At 48.1% G+C, this 14,258-nt stretch overlaps 2 protein-coding genes and 1 non-coding gene across 3 annotated transcripts; 1 reads left to right on the plus strand and 2 right to left on the minus strand.

The window, feature by feature from the left end:
- Window positions 1-1,053: 1,053 nt before the first annotated feature.
- IWZ02DRAFT_416709 (uncharacterized protein) lies at window positions 1,054-5,203 on the plus strand (the record flags this gene model as incomplete). Its single annotated transcript, XM_066765789.1, has 9 exons — window positions 1,054-1,881; window positions 1,963-2,067; window positions 2,146-3,075; window positions 3,234-4,132; window positions 4,185-4,370; window positions 4,418-4,527; window positions 4,580-4,599; window positions 4,657-4,771; window positions 4,884-5,203. 9 exons carry the CDS (start codon window positions 1,054-1,056, stop codon window positions 5,201-5,203), a joined length of 3,513 nt encoding a protein of 1,170 aa, XP_066624666.1.
- Window positions 5,204-7,216: 2,013 nt separating this feature from the next.
- Window positions 7,217-10,190, minus strand: IWZ02DRAFT_480556 (pseudouridine synthase-like protein TruD/Pus7). The gene is made up of 2 exons (XM_066769109.1): window positions 9,519-10,190; window positions 7,217-9,470 (listed from the first exon to the last, which is right to left on the minus strand). The coding sequence occupies exons 1-2, from the start codon at window positions 10,011-10,013 to the stop codon at window positions 7,533-7,535; spliced, it is 2,433 nt and encodes an 810-aa protein (XP_066624667.1). The 5' UTR covers window positions 10,014-10,190; the 3' UTR covers window positions 7,217-7,532.
- A 467-nt stretch (window positions 10,191-10,657) lies between these two features.
- IWZ02DRAFT_t39 lies at window positions 10,658-10,763 on the minus strand. The gene has a single exon. It is a non-coding gene; the product is annotated as a tRNA-Thr (tRNA).
- Window positions 10,764-14,258: the final 3,495 nt, after the last annotated feature.

Consider the following 14,258-nt stretch of genomic DNA (forward strand, 5'->3'; position numbering starts at 1 on the left):
TCACCCTATGATTTCGCTGATTCTGATTTGCGGGACTTGTCGTCCACTGACTTCTTAACTCCGGACTCTCCCAGCAGCGACCACTCGTTTGCAATCATGCGAATCTTGTTTCAGGATATCCATTTCCACCAAAGACGGTACCATTCATCCATCGAAAACTCTGAGATCCACATTTCGCATGCGCCGCAAATTCCGCAGACTAGTTTCACTGCTGAGCCCGTATACAACAAGGATTTTTAGCAAGATAAAGGTATCGCAGGACTTGCAATTATCGTCGATTGTGTCTGCCCTGAAAACTTCAAGTTGCAAACTACCTCTGGGTATTTGCCAGATTCTACTCGCAGAACTACGTGTAATAGAGCTCCGGGTATGATTTCCCTTCAAGAAAGGTCTGAGTGGAAGCAGCACGTTCAAGACATGTTTCTCTTCAAGCTTGGGGATTGGTTCGGCATGAACCACCGTTCCAAAGAGCGAACCCCCTCCCCTGGCTGTTCACGGACCCGGCTCCGCATTCTAACAACGGCCTATACAGATGCGTTTTGATCGCACCTGGGAACTGGATGTCAGAAGCAAAATGGGTTGTTGGATGCACTCTCTGACTCACTACAGCTCCCTCCACACAGGCCTCGGAATGTAGAAGCTCGGCTGCGAAAACAAGAAACCGGGCGAAATTTTGTGGTCTAGCGGACAATTCACTGCGTCTTGAATCTATCGACATATGCGGAAGTTTCGGCACAATTCTTCCACAATGGCGTTCGCGCTGCTGAACGTCGCCACTCCATCTCTAGTCATGTACTTACTCCCTTGTCTACTGAGCTAGGACTTCAGCATTCCCTCTGCCGTCTTCACCAGGAAACTCCGATTCCTTCGCTAGGGTGTCGAAAATCACGCCATCGATTGCGCATGGTGAGGATTTGGCCCTCTTTTAGCCATGAATTGCAACACACCACGAGACCGAGAAGCCTACACGTAACAAACCCCTTTACTATGAGTCGAGGCCGATTCTGACATAATTTGTACAGGTTTTATCAGGCAGCGATTAATGCACTTGATATGCGACTGATAGAAGACGCTCCAGGATGCACTGTCCCCCCACTTGGGTTCTCACCTGTCTCGTGCAAAGATACGACCTTGACGGCTTTCGCCCAGCTTGGAGCTCTGCGCTTGGATGTCAACCGTGGGATGATATCGCTCATCGATGGGAGATACCAATACATACTTGCGGAAGCCACAAGAACCCTCTCCTTGATCCCCGAGGACGAGCAGCCACCCCAAGATGACCTCTGGCTTGGAAGCATAATAATCCCTCGACGCAGCGGGGTATGTGAGCATGTACTAAGCCTTGGAGACTTGGTTTCCGGGGCGAACAATCCGGCAAATGATGTACCTGCAATCGTTATCAACGACCTGGCCAGTGATCAAAGATTCTCGGGCAGGTCCTATGTCTCAGGATCTCCTGGAGTGCGCTTCTACGCGGGAGTGCCTTTACGCAGCCCATGGGGCAGCATCATCGGTGCATACTGTGTATTTGGACACGAGCCGCGGAATGGTCTGGACCAGGAATCGTTGCTGACACTCCAGGGTATTGCAAAGACGACCATGAACTATCTGGACACAAGCAAGGCAAAAGAGGGCCACAAGAGGTACGGCCAGATGCTTGATGGGTTGACCTCCTTTGTCATAGGAGAGTCTTCTCTCCAGTCTTTTGGACGCGACCAAAACTCGTTTAGAGACTCGCCACTTGTGCCCAAGAAAAAGGCAATTGGTAGAGGAAGGGAGGGTATACTGTCTCAGGAGTGCAGCAGCAACCAATCCACCAGTGGCAAATCAAAGATCTCGTTGCTCCGGAGCATCCGACAGCAAGCCAATGCATCTGTAATGGTGCAAAATTTCGAGAAACAACCACCAAATTCCAAAACCTCCACCCCGAAGGGTCCCACAAAGAATAGCATCAGTCTACAGGAGAGTATCCTACCTTCTGGAGCGAAAGAGATGTTTTCGAGAGCAGCAAATATCATCAAGCAGAGTACAGATATTGACGGATGCATCATCTTCGATGCCACCGTCGTCAGCTTTGGTGGTGGCATCAACACGCCTCGCGGGCGAAAAGCGACCGAAGCCCACGCAAACAAGTCAAGGTCCGAGACTCGCCGATCGAACGAGTCGTCTAGGTCGTCTTCGTCAGAAGAAAGCAGCTCATCGGATTCTTCTTCCGAGTCCCGGGCCACCGACGAGGAATCTGATTCAGAGCACGAAGAGCGCAAAATGTGTGAGATTCTCGGATTCGCATGCAACGATGGGTCCAGCATGGATGGTGATGACCCTGATTTATTTTGTGAGCCATTCGCCGAGTCGGACATGAGGAGACTGCTCAAGAAGTACCCCTTTGGCCATATTTTCAACATTGGCAGAAGTGGGGAGGTCTCCCCATGCAGAGAGCTTCCGCCGCGAAGAGAGATGCGGGACTATCCAGACGGATTCGCGCGAGTTGATCCTTACGTGGAGAAGCTCCTCAAAATTGATCCAAGCGCGCGAAGTCTTCTTTTGCTTCCATTATGGGATTACTCGCGGGAACGCTTCTACGCTGGAACCATTTGCTGGACGACAGAGCCGAACCGAGTCTTCTATCCCGATGTCGATCTGGTGTTCCTTCAGGCTTTTGGAAATAGCCTCATGACAGAGCTTAGTCGCTTGGACGCCATCACCTCGGACAAGGCCAAAACGACATTCGTCGCCTCAATCTCTCACGAACTCCGATGTCCGTTAAATGGAATACTAGGCAGTGTGCATTTCTTGTCCGACACCAAGGTGGACGCATACCAAGCAAGCCTCTTGGACTCGGTAGCCATGTGCGGGAACACTCTACTCGACACCATTGATCATGTATTGGATTTCGCCAAGGTGAATACTTTCAAGAAGAGGCCTCTCAAAGGCACGCAAAAGTCGGACAGCAAGGAGCTGAAAAGACCCGACAGCCTCTCGCAAGGGGATTCAGAAGAATTGGAGTATCTTACGGCGGAAATCGACCTAGCCACTTTGACCGAGGAGGTTGTGGAGGCTGTTTTTGTCGGGCAAGTCCACAAGCAAGTCCCCACCAGGCTACAGCAAATAATGGAGGACAATGTAGCGGTAAGGTCGAAAACTTGTTCTTCCTGTTTGCCGGTCGTGTTCCGGATAGACATGCACATGGACATAGGACCAGAGCTGACAATCATCAGAAGCAACCACTGGAGTCGCAATTCCACGCGAGTCACGCCAACTTTTCCAAGGCTCCCATCGCCGCCAGCGAAGAAGGAAACGGGAAGACTGATACAATCCGCATTGTCCTCGACATCCCTTTTCGTGAAAACTGGACTGTCACCATTGAGCCTGGGGCGTGGAGGAGAGTCGTCATGAATCTACTTGGAAACTCGATCAAGTACACGGCGAAAGGCTTCATACGGATTTCCATGCAAGCAGACGACGGAGAGGATCATCCTGGAAATGATCGAATCAAAGTCACGTTCAAAATTACTGATACAGGAAGGGGCATTTCGCCAGAATACCTCCGCACCGGCCTCTGGCAGCCGTTCTCCCAAGAAGACTCGTTTTCTCCTGGTACTGGTCTCGGTCTCAGTATTGTACGGCAGATTCTTGATACTTTGCACGGCCACGTCACGGTCAAGAGTGAGGTCAACGTTGGCACCGAAGTCACAGTAACGCTTTCAGTGCCGACCGCTGAAAGATTATCGAGCCCCTCTGGATCACCAAATGACTTGATTAGTGCACTTAAAACTCAGCTCGAAGATCGCAGTGTGCGCATACTCGAACACACGTCTTTGAGCGGCGTTACCAACCCTGAAACCTCGGTCAGAAAGGGCCAGCACGAGCTCGCCGTGTCCATCAAGCGCATTTTCAAAGACTGGTTTTGCGCCGATGCTGTCACGTCTCATGTCTGGAATGCTCTATCTGCTGACATTCTCGTTTGTCTAGAGCTGAACGTTGACTTCTTGAGCGCGCTTCAGAGGCTCCGCAGAGAAGAGAAGAGGGTCGTCGTGATTTTTATCGCACTCGACTCCAAACAAGCGGCCAAGATGTGCGCGGACCCACGCATTCAAAGTGGGGATATTGTCATCGATGTGATTACGCAACCGTGAGTCTTCTTGTTTTCTGATGCAAGAAGTAAACAGCTGACCCTGTCGAAGCTGCGGGCCTCGCAAAATAGCAAAGACTTTGATCCAGGCTTTGAACCGTCTGGACGCAGATCTTCAAAAGATGCCGCTGACAACGACGCCTTCAAACTCCCCATTTGACGAGTCACCAGGAGATGTGAGGCCTTCGATATCAAGACAGATGACCAGGAGAATGTCAGAGCCAGCGCCTGGTTTGTCGTAAGTCTAACCGCAGAGTTTCAGATAATTGACTGATTGGACTGCAGCGAGACCATTCGTAAAAGCAGATCACAATCGTCACTGAATGCGGAACCATCTTCTTCTGCTATGCAACAACCTCCCACAGAAAAAGACTTGCGGATCCTTCTAGTCGATGGTGGGTGTTCTAGCAAAAGAAGCCTCCCGAAGCTTACTGACTGACTCTCCAGACAACCGAATAAACCTCTCCGTAAGAAGACACGATGCTAAACAAACACTGCTTGAGTATAACGCTGACAATGGCCAGCTCCTCACCGCGTTCATGAAGAAGTACCGCTTCGCCTACTCCGAAGCAACCAACGGCCTCGAAGCCGTCGAGACATACAAGCGCGACGACGGCCGCTTCGACTACATTCTCATGGGTACGTCCACGTTCTCTCCCCAACAAATCACCCTTCCCCAGCATCCCTCCATCCCTCCCTCATCCTCAACTCACACCAATCGACCAACCAACTGACCAACCAACACCTTCAGACCTCACCATGCCAGTCATGGATGGCCTCACGGCGACCCGCGAGATCCGCCGCTTCGAGCAGCGCGCCCACTGCCCTCCAGCAACCGTCATCGCGCTGACGGGTCTGGCAAACGCGGCGACGCGCGTCGAGGCGCTGGGCTCGGGCGTCAATTATTTCTTGACCAAGCCCGTCCGCTTTCAGGCGCTGTATGCCATGTTGAGCGATGGTGGTGGTGGTGGCGGCGGCGGCGGGAGGGCGGGGGAGAAGAAGGAGAGCGAGGGGCTGCTTAGGGCGGGTTTGGTCAGGGAGAGTGCGTGGGAGGAGGAGGGTGGGGGATGAGTTGGGGAGAATAAATCGTGTGTTGTGTTGATGTGTTGATGTATTGTGGGTATGGCTTGTGCTCCTGCCACTCTTTCTTTTTTCAATTTGTCTCCTCTTTCTCTATTTATCTATCTCTTTGCGTAGCAGCATCTCCTTGCAACGTTTCCTATGTGATGGTGATGTTGTCACATGCCATCACCTGCCACGTCTCCTGCGACTTGAACGGCAGAATTCTAGGTGCCTGCTTACAGACACAAACGCTGACGTGTTCGTATTCACATGTCGAAAGCTGCGAACACGAGCAGGAAGCGTTCAAAAGATTGTCATGGGCGGAAATCAGCTTCGACAAGGAACGCTCATCAATGCGTCGAGATGACGGAGCCTCCTTCCAGCGTCCTAGAGACCACCATGTTTCTATAAGAAACGCTCAACGGCGTGTCGAGATGACGGAGCCTCCAGCTGCGGAAACTACCATCATCATTCTCTAGTGATAACGTGCTTCTTCATGGTGCATTTACGGTCGTCGCTTCTCCTCTAGCTTTGCGGTAAGAAAATAACAACACTCACAAAGTGAATCACTTCGGGAGGAGGTCAGAAAAAGGGTGCATGCCACAGCCAACACCTATGAAAAACAAGGCGATGATTAGGCTGGCAGAAAAGAGAGTAGAAGAAATCCATGACAATCGGCGCCATCGCAGACCGTACTCCATGGACGGCGCCGAAGTCGCGGGAAAGAGGCTTCTTACATAGGCGGGAAAGATCGCAGAGCTCCGATAGCGCGCCGACAGTACGCCGGCATCTTGTTGTGACATTCTGTTACAGTCATGGGGCGAAGTTCCTCTTTTGGCGTGCAGCACGGGCGACATCGTGTGTGTCACGAGGTTGACTCTCTTGGGGATATAAAAGAAGAGGACATGAACGCCGAGCCTCCTCCCCACTACAGCAGTCTCGATGTCTCGAGTCTCTTGAAGACAGAGATTCTTGATGGAGTATCACTCGCGCTGAGGATACCCCATTCTCTTATCCTCACTCGCGGCTGTCCTGGTCGTGGGGTGTGGATGGAAGATGCTAGGCGCTTGTACGCGGAGCTACAATTGGAATGCTGATGGAGCCCGTTGTGTCGGATCATGGAGCCTCCATGATGAAGGACGGCAAGATGACGTGGTGGTGTCTTGACGTCGATTTACAACTTTTGGACGCTTGGGGAAACGGCACAGACGCAACATAGCCCAAGTGTCTATAGTCTTGACCCCATAAGCGACGGAGGTTGGGTCTTGGGATTGTTTTTGCCGCTGGGATCGCGAACAGAGTGTCATTGCTATCTTGTACGAGGAAGCGCGGTTGCTTATACACTCGGGATGTAGGAAAGAAACTTGACACAGGATAGATTGACTGAGCACTTGCCACGTGCAAATCGTGTGATCTGCCCTGCCCAAACATCCTTTGACAGCCACGGCATCACGCGCCGCCCTAGGTACTCTTGTCGCACGTCTGCTCGTCCAGAGGTACAAGAACCTCCTCTTCCTACAGCTGGAACTTCCTCTCCAGCTTCCGGCGCAGAGGTAGGCAAATCTAGCCTTTGGCTTTCAGCCAGCAGGCTGATGCACCGGGGGAGGAGATCTGCCAAAGGACCGGGCTCACTGGCCGTGTCCTGCCGCGGGTGAAGGGCGCTCACTTGTCTTTGATCTTGGAACTCCACTTTCCACCGCTGCGGCAAGAAAAGATTTGCAAGAGAATCAGACATCATCACCATGCATTAATGAAGGCGAAGTTCACATCGCCGGCGTTGACGCCGGCCAACTGAAAAGGTATGTAGGGACTGAGGGCCCCGGCGAAACGAGAGGGAAAGGAAGACAACAGTGCTTTGTGTGCGATCGAGGAAGACGAGGAAAAGTGGATGATAGAGACCGTCTCTTGCTCCTCGCTGTTTGAAGACTGCACGAGGGATCGGTTGTGAGATGATGAGGGGGTGTTTTATATAAGGAGGGATAGAAGACAGGCGTGGCGTGTGAACTGTAAGTAGAGCAAACGTGATAGTCAGACTTGTTGCACGTGCGACATGTGAGGACCACTCGCATGCCAACACATCGTTTTCCACGGTATCTAGAGCTAGGAGAGTCAATAGTTGATCAGCAAGAGGCGCGCAAAATAGTAGATTCCAGCTTTTCCACCAACATAAGTTTCAAGTCTAGGACCTCTTGACGCCAACGCCGCTCACCATGCATGCTAAATGCTAAATGCTCTCATTCCCAAGCAAAAGAGACTGAAGATGTCGCAATGCAAGACGCGATCCGCCAAAAGCGAGTTTTGCTGCCAAACATTCAATAACTACACCCCTCATCCACCCTCAGCGACTAAACTCGGGCTTGAAAGCCTGCGCGCCGCCCTTCATCAGCTCGCGCAGCGCCACGGTTGCATACGTGCTGGAGCCAAGCTTGAACTTGAGCACAACGGCCAGCTTCTCCTGCGTCTGCGGCTGTTCAGAAACCGCTGACTTGGGCAGGGAAGACGCGGCAGCGTCCTTTGCATTCTTGTTCGGGTGACCGACCCAGTTGCGCTTGCGGGCCTCCTCGAGCGAGATGCCCTTGCCCTGCTCGATCAAGCGGTCCAAGTCTGTCGGGACGAGCTGCTGCTCGCTGCTGCCGCTGCCGCCGTCGCGGTACGTTTTGACGTCGAAGCCGACGCCGCCGCCCAGAGCGCGCGCGAGAAGCTTGCGGTACCCGCCCGATAGGCTGATGTCGCGCCACTTGCGCCGCATGTCATGCGGGTCGATGCCGCCGCCGCGCTGCTCATCCTTCATGAATTCTTCGTAGAAACGGCCAATGTCATTGGCCGGGTACTCAACATCGTAGCCGGGCGTCGGCAGCACCAGGTCGAAGATGGTGTAGCGGCCGGACTCAACTTCTTCCTGCGTCAGGGCGCGTGCGCGCTCAAAAGGGTCGGCGGCTGCGTTGTCGCCTTCAGGACGGATGATGAGCTCGCCATCGGCATCGAATTCCTCCAGCGCTTCTGGCTCGGCGTTGGCGTTGTTGACTTCCTTGTCCTTGTGCTCGTGGACGAGAACCAAGTCGCCAGGGATGACCTTGAGACCGTGGCGCTTGATACGTTCGCTCGCCACGGTATTCCAAACCAACGATTGGTACGCGTGAGGATATATCAGGCGGAGGTTGCGCGGCAGCTGGATCATGGCGCCTTGGTAGTCGTTGGCGTGCTTAAACTGTTTCGTCCTGTGGTCCTTTTGCCCGAGCCAAGAGATGAAGCGCTTCTCGGCCGTGAAGCGCGATGGGAGGATTTCCAGGGCACGATTCGCATTCCCTTCCGTCTTCCAAATATGCAAGGCCTTGGCTCTCTTCTTATCATCGTCCGAGATGAGCGAATCTTCCGCCTTGTCGTAGGCCTCCACTGCTTCTTGGCTGTAAGACATGATGAGGTCGACAGCAGTTTCCAGATCCCCCTTGAGCATGTGCTTTCCAATCGTGTCCGTGGAGACGGCGTAAGTTCCGAAACGCTGAAGACCAAAGTAGTTGATGAAGCCATGGCTCTCAAAGTGCTGAACTGCCTTTTGAAGCCGAACACGAGCATTCTCGACGCGCTGCTCGATCGATTTGTCCTCCTCACCAGAGAAGTGACAATCGCGAAGCGTGATGGTAAACTCGTTGCCTGCCAGGTCACCCAGAGACAGAGGCTTCGGCTTGTACGCAAAGTTTCCAATGCGGCAATTGAACAGACGAGACGCCAGATCCGCCATCTGCGGTGCCGATATCCTGGTGGCGCTAATGCGCTGAACCGTAACGGCGCGACGGTCCTTGGTACCAGCATAGCCAAACTTTCTGTCGTCCACGCGCAGCGACTTGCAGAGGAAGCTGATGATCTCCATCGTGTCCTTGTTCTCCTTGTACAGCGTGAAATGCAGATGTTCGCCACCGACCTCATTCCAGTTGACCTTGAACACCGGGTTCTGCTTGTTGTTGTTCCTCCTGCCCACGCTCGAGCCCTTTGAGTTTGGCGGCGGCGCATGTCCGCGCCTCACCTTGGGATTCCCAGCGACGACCTTGATGATCCCCCCCTCTTCAGTCTCGGTAGCCAGACGGTGGTTGAATATCTCGCGGACGGCTTGATGTGCTGCGCTGCGATCCGCTCTGTCGATTGGCTTGGAAGAGACCGTGCCGAATTCGCGCGCTTTGCGATTGGGCTTATGCACAACCTCTCGGTCGAGGGCGACGATGGCGTCTGCGACTTCGTCGCCAAATATAGCCTTGAGGCGATTGACCTGGGGTTCCGCAATCTGTGGAGGTTAGCAAGTTTCAATTTCTTGCTCAATTGCACAACCAACCTCTGCGGAAGAATCGGCCTTGGGTTGTTCCTCTGGCTCACCTGCGGGTTCCTCTGCAGGTTTGGCTGGCTCCTTGACCTCCTCTTTAGCCTGCGACTCCTTCTCCTTCTCCTTCTCCTTCTCTTCAGCCGCAGCCTCAATTTGAGCCTTCTTCTCAGCAGCCTCAAAGCCCGCGTCCTGCTCCAAATGCCACACGGTGCCATCGATTGCAATCTCATTGACCATAAAATCGTGGTAACGCTGCTTGAAGACGCCAATGAAGCCGCTCGTCTCCGGGCTCGTGAATTGGTCCACGCCGACGCGAATCTCCTTGGCAAGCTGGTCCTCGAGGTCTTTGCGCGCGGTGCCGTCGGCGACGAGCTCGAGCGTCTGCGACAGGCACTGGGCGCCGGGATTCGTCGTCGCGTCGGCGTCGGCATCGGTCATGGTGACTTCGCCCTCGACTCTTTGGCGCTTGGCCGGGCGATCGGACGGGTCGAGATCGTGGTCGGCCATGGTGGTTGCTGAGGTCGGTGGAGATGAAGGTGTGGCTGCTGAATTGTTGACGACGACGCGGGTAGGCAGTTTTTCGCGCCAGCCGATATCGATAGGATTGCGGGCCGCAGTCGAGGCATTTTGACCCGAGCAAAGCACTTTGGCCCTGGCGTCGGCAACCACCCGGCCCGCTCCTCAATTGGTTATTCTGATGTCGGTTGGCTCCAAGAAATTGACGGCGGTTTTATGTCTGGCTATTTCTATCCATGGATATCACACTCTCGTCCTTCAAATGCTCTTTCTCTACGGACAGTCACGGCTGTTTGATCAACCATTGACTATTTGCATTAGACAAATCGAGCATCCAACACTTACTCGCTGCATCGAGTCAACCTCGAGGACTTCCAGTCCGAATGCGAAACGAAACACACGGGCTTGTCTCCCCATCATCCCCTCATCCAATCTTCCTCACTAACCCCATCCCATTTCCTTTCCCAGGTGCCAGGTCCTTACCTAAACACACCCCCCCTTAACTACCTACCTCCACACCACACGGCCAACAAAACAGTTGCCCGCCCCTCCCATCTCAAATCCTTCTTCCCCCCACTCCTTTCTCTCCGTCCCTCACCTCTCCACACCAAAAAAAGCCAAAGCCAAAACGAAAATGCCAACTGTGTGAATCGAACACACGATCTTCGCATTGCATATTTCGAAAGACGTCGTCCGTCCTTGGCATACAAGTGCGACGCGTTACCCCTGCGCCAAGCTGGCTGGCCGTCCGGTGAATGTCGTCATTCACCAAAGGTTACGTTTGTGTTTTCAATCCGCTATTTAGTAATATAAATTATGTAAATTCTACGTCTGTTGATTTCGCTATCGTGAATGTCTAGTCATTAAGGTTAATTAATTAATTAATTAATTAATTAATTAATTATTTTACGTCTTACTAGAGCTATAGGCTATCTAAGATAGAGCTATCTATAGGGGATCCTATATACGTTTATAAGGTAAGTAGAGATACCTAGCTAAAGAATCTCATATAATAAGGCGTGATTCTTAGTATAATATTAGTATAGGGTAGGTATAGATAGATAGTTTATCTAGGCTCTTTTTAGGTAAGGGGGGGCTAAGGACTAGCCTTCCTACTATTATCTAAGTAGATAGGTAGTATAGAGTAAGAGTAAGGAAAGAAAGGGGGATAGGGAGAAGGTATATATAGAAAAGTAAATATAGTATAGGGTAGTAGGTAAGGTAGATTATATATATACTCTACTATAGCGTTCTAGTACTATCCCTAATAGTACTATTCTTAGTTAGCATTATATAATACCTTTCTTAGTACCTATAAAGGTAAAAAAAGTAGGTAAGGTTTTTAACTAGTAGCATCTATCTTCTAGCTAACTAGTATAGTTAGCTAATACTTATCCTAGAAAATAAAGAACACTTAAGAACCTAGGTTTAATCTATATTAATATTACTTATAATTTAATCTAGCCTAGTTACCGCTATTAGACGACCGTATATTAACATTATTACTAATAATAGGGCTCTATACGCCGCCCTAGCCTAGGTATACTATATAGACGAATAGTATTAAGCCCTTACCTTACTACTAAACAGTTATCTAATTATTATTAGGAGTAGGAGGGTTTAGCTAGAGTAGTTACGGAGTAGTTATCTAAGTTATGTTAATACCTTCCTAATCTAGAGGGCTAGGGTCTTAGTAGAGGCTCTATATAAGGTAGAGGAGGGATATAAGCCTAGAGGGTATTAGGTAGATTATAGATAAAGGGGTCCCTTCCTAGATTATCTTTAGTTAGAGGGGTTCTAGGGTAGTACCTATAGGAACTATAAGTAGAGGGATTATAGAGCTTATTATTTACTCTACTAATAGAGCTTAGAATAGATTCTCTCTTCTTCTTTTTACTCTTCTTTTCCCTTAGTCTACTCTTTACATGTACTATACCCTAGTAGAAACCTTCGTCTAACGTATGAATTTAAGTATAAATTATTAACTAATGTCTCCTTAGAATAGCTCTCTATAGGGTATAGAGGCTATATTCCTACTATTATTATTATACGCCTAAAGCGCTTCCTATATTACTTCTTTTCTAGTAGAGCTATAGAGTAGGTAGTTACTAATAAGATGTTATAGTATTTATTAGGTAGTATTATTATAGCTATAGTTATCCTAGGCTATCTTACTAAACCGTAATAGGTAGGCTTTAAAGTAGCTATAGTTTAGTTTTAATTAGAAGTAGGCTAATACTTCTAGTTATCTATACTTAGGGAGTTAGATAGACATCCTTAGTATAGATAGGAAGTTATATATATATAACCCCTAGGATAGTATTATCTATGCTTCCTAGTATTATATAGTATATACTATCTATTCTACTATAGTTCTTTATTATACGCGCATCCTAAGGAGGGTAGTACTTAAGTAGTTATTCTCTAGGGTTAGCTTAGTAGCCTCCTTTATAAGGGCGTCTACTTATAGGTTTCCTCTAATCCCTATATAGCCTAGGGCCTATAAGAAGGTAAGACTACCTTATCTAGCTATAATTAAGTGGCCTATATCTATAGCTTAAAGTTATAGTCCTTAACCTAGTAGGTTAGATAGGGTTTAGAGGCGGTATAGTATAGCTTAGTTATCTATATATACTATAATCTATTATCCTAGCTATTTCTAGGTAGCTAACTCTATAGCCCTTATAAGTGCCTCTAGTTCTCCATTATATATAAGCTAGTATAGTCTAGTATTTCCTCTATATCTTACTACTACTCTTATACTATCTTATTAGGTATCGTACGCTGTAATTCCTATACCTACTCTATTTCCTTTTAGGATAGATAAAGTGTTAGAGTATAGGATAACTACCTAAGTTATATATCCTATACGTCTAACGTGTACTTAGGCTTCTTATTCCTTTAGGAGGTAGCTAATCTTAACTTCGTACGGAGTAGTCTTTTTCTATAGGGGAAAGGAACTATGTTTAATTAGGCTTTTAGTACCTATTACTAGGTCTAAAATTATGCTCTAGATATATTTAAGTTATATCTATCATCCTAGTATGTTCTCTTATTTAAACTTATTAATAATTATATATACTAGGTATTAGTAACTAAGCTTAAAGAGTTATATAGTATACGCTTAAAGTAACATGTTACGCCTTAGGTAGGGGGGGGAGAAGTCCTACTTTAATTTCTATAGGGGTAATTAGGGAGGTCTAAAAGGCTCCTAGGATTTAGCGTAGTCTATTATTTTAAAGTGTTCGTCTAAGTATCTTAGAGCTACTAACTTACTAGAAAACTAGGGACCTATAATCTACTATACTTTATATATAAGCTAGGTATAGTTATTAGATAGTAGTAGGGGATAGTCTATATTATATATTAGCTAGCTATATAAGCCTTCTAAGTAATTACTTTACTTAGGCGTTCTAAATTATCGTATACTACTAGAATAATAGGTATATATTAAACTATATCCTAAGCTATTAGATGAGTTACTTTAGCTATACTATATAGTCTCCTAGGAGCGTAATTATAGCTTACTTAGCCTTATCTAAGCTTATAAAATAGATAAGGTCTATTTTATCTTTATTAAAATCGACGGTATATTAGGTTCTAAGTAAGAAAAGCTAGTTAGCTTCCTACTAGAGGATCCGCGTATTTTTCTTCTAGCTTATTAAGGAGATTATGATTAAAATATTATTAATATATAAGAGGAATCGGACTAAGCAAGAGGAAAAGAGTTTTTATATATAAATAAGAAATAGGATTAGTAAGACTAGGTTTCCCTAGGGAATTCCTAAAACTATTAGATGAAGGTCCTCTCATTAGCTATTAAAGGAGATCTAGAGTTATTACCTACTAGTAAATATCTTTACCTATACTAGGAGGGAGGTAGGAAGCCTAATTTCCCCTATTATATATAAGAGCTAGTTATAGGCTATATAATTAAAGGCACCTTATATATTAAGGAATAGGGTTAATATCTTATACCGTGCCCTCCTCTCATCTTAGATAATATATATAAGGATTATTACTATATTAATTACTAACTTCTATAGTTATCCGCCTATTTAGGATAGGTATAGGAGGTAGGTAGCTTCTATAAGCACTCTAAGACGTTTTACTATAATGCGTTTAAGGACTTTTCCTAGGTAGTTAAGTAGGGAGATAACTCTATATGCTTTTAGGTCTACATAATTAGGTTTCCCTAGCTTCTTAAGTATTATACCTACTACTTCTCTCTAGCAT

Source organism: Phyllosticta citriasiana, assembly GCF_038021145.1.
Source record: "Phyllosticta citriasiana strain CBS 120426 chromosome Unknown IWZ02scaffold_4, whole genome shotgun sequence".
NCBI lineage: Eukaryota > Fungi > Ascomycota > Dothideomycetes > Botryosphaeriales > Phyllostictaceae > Phyllosticta > Phyllosticta citriasiana.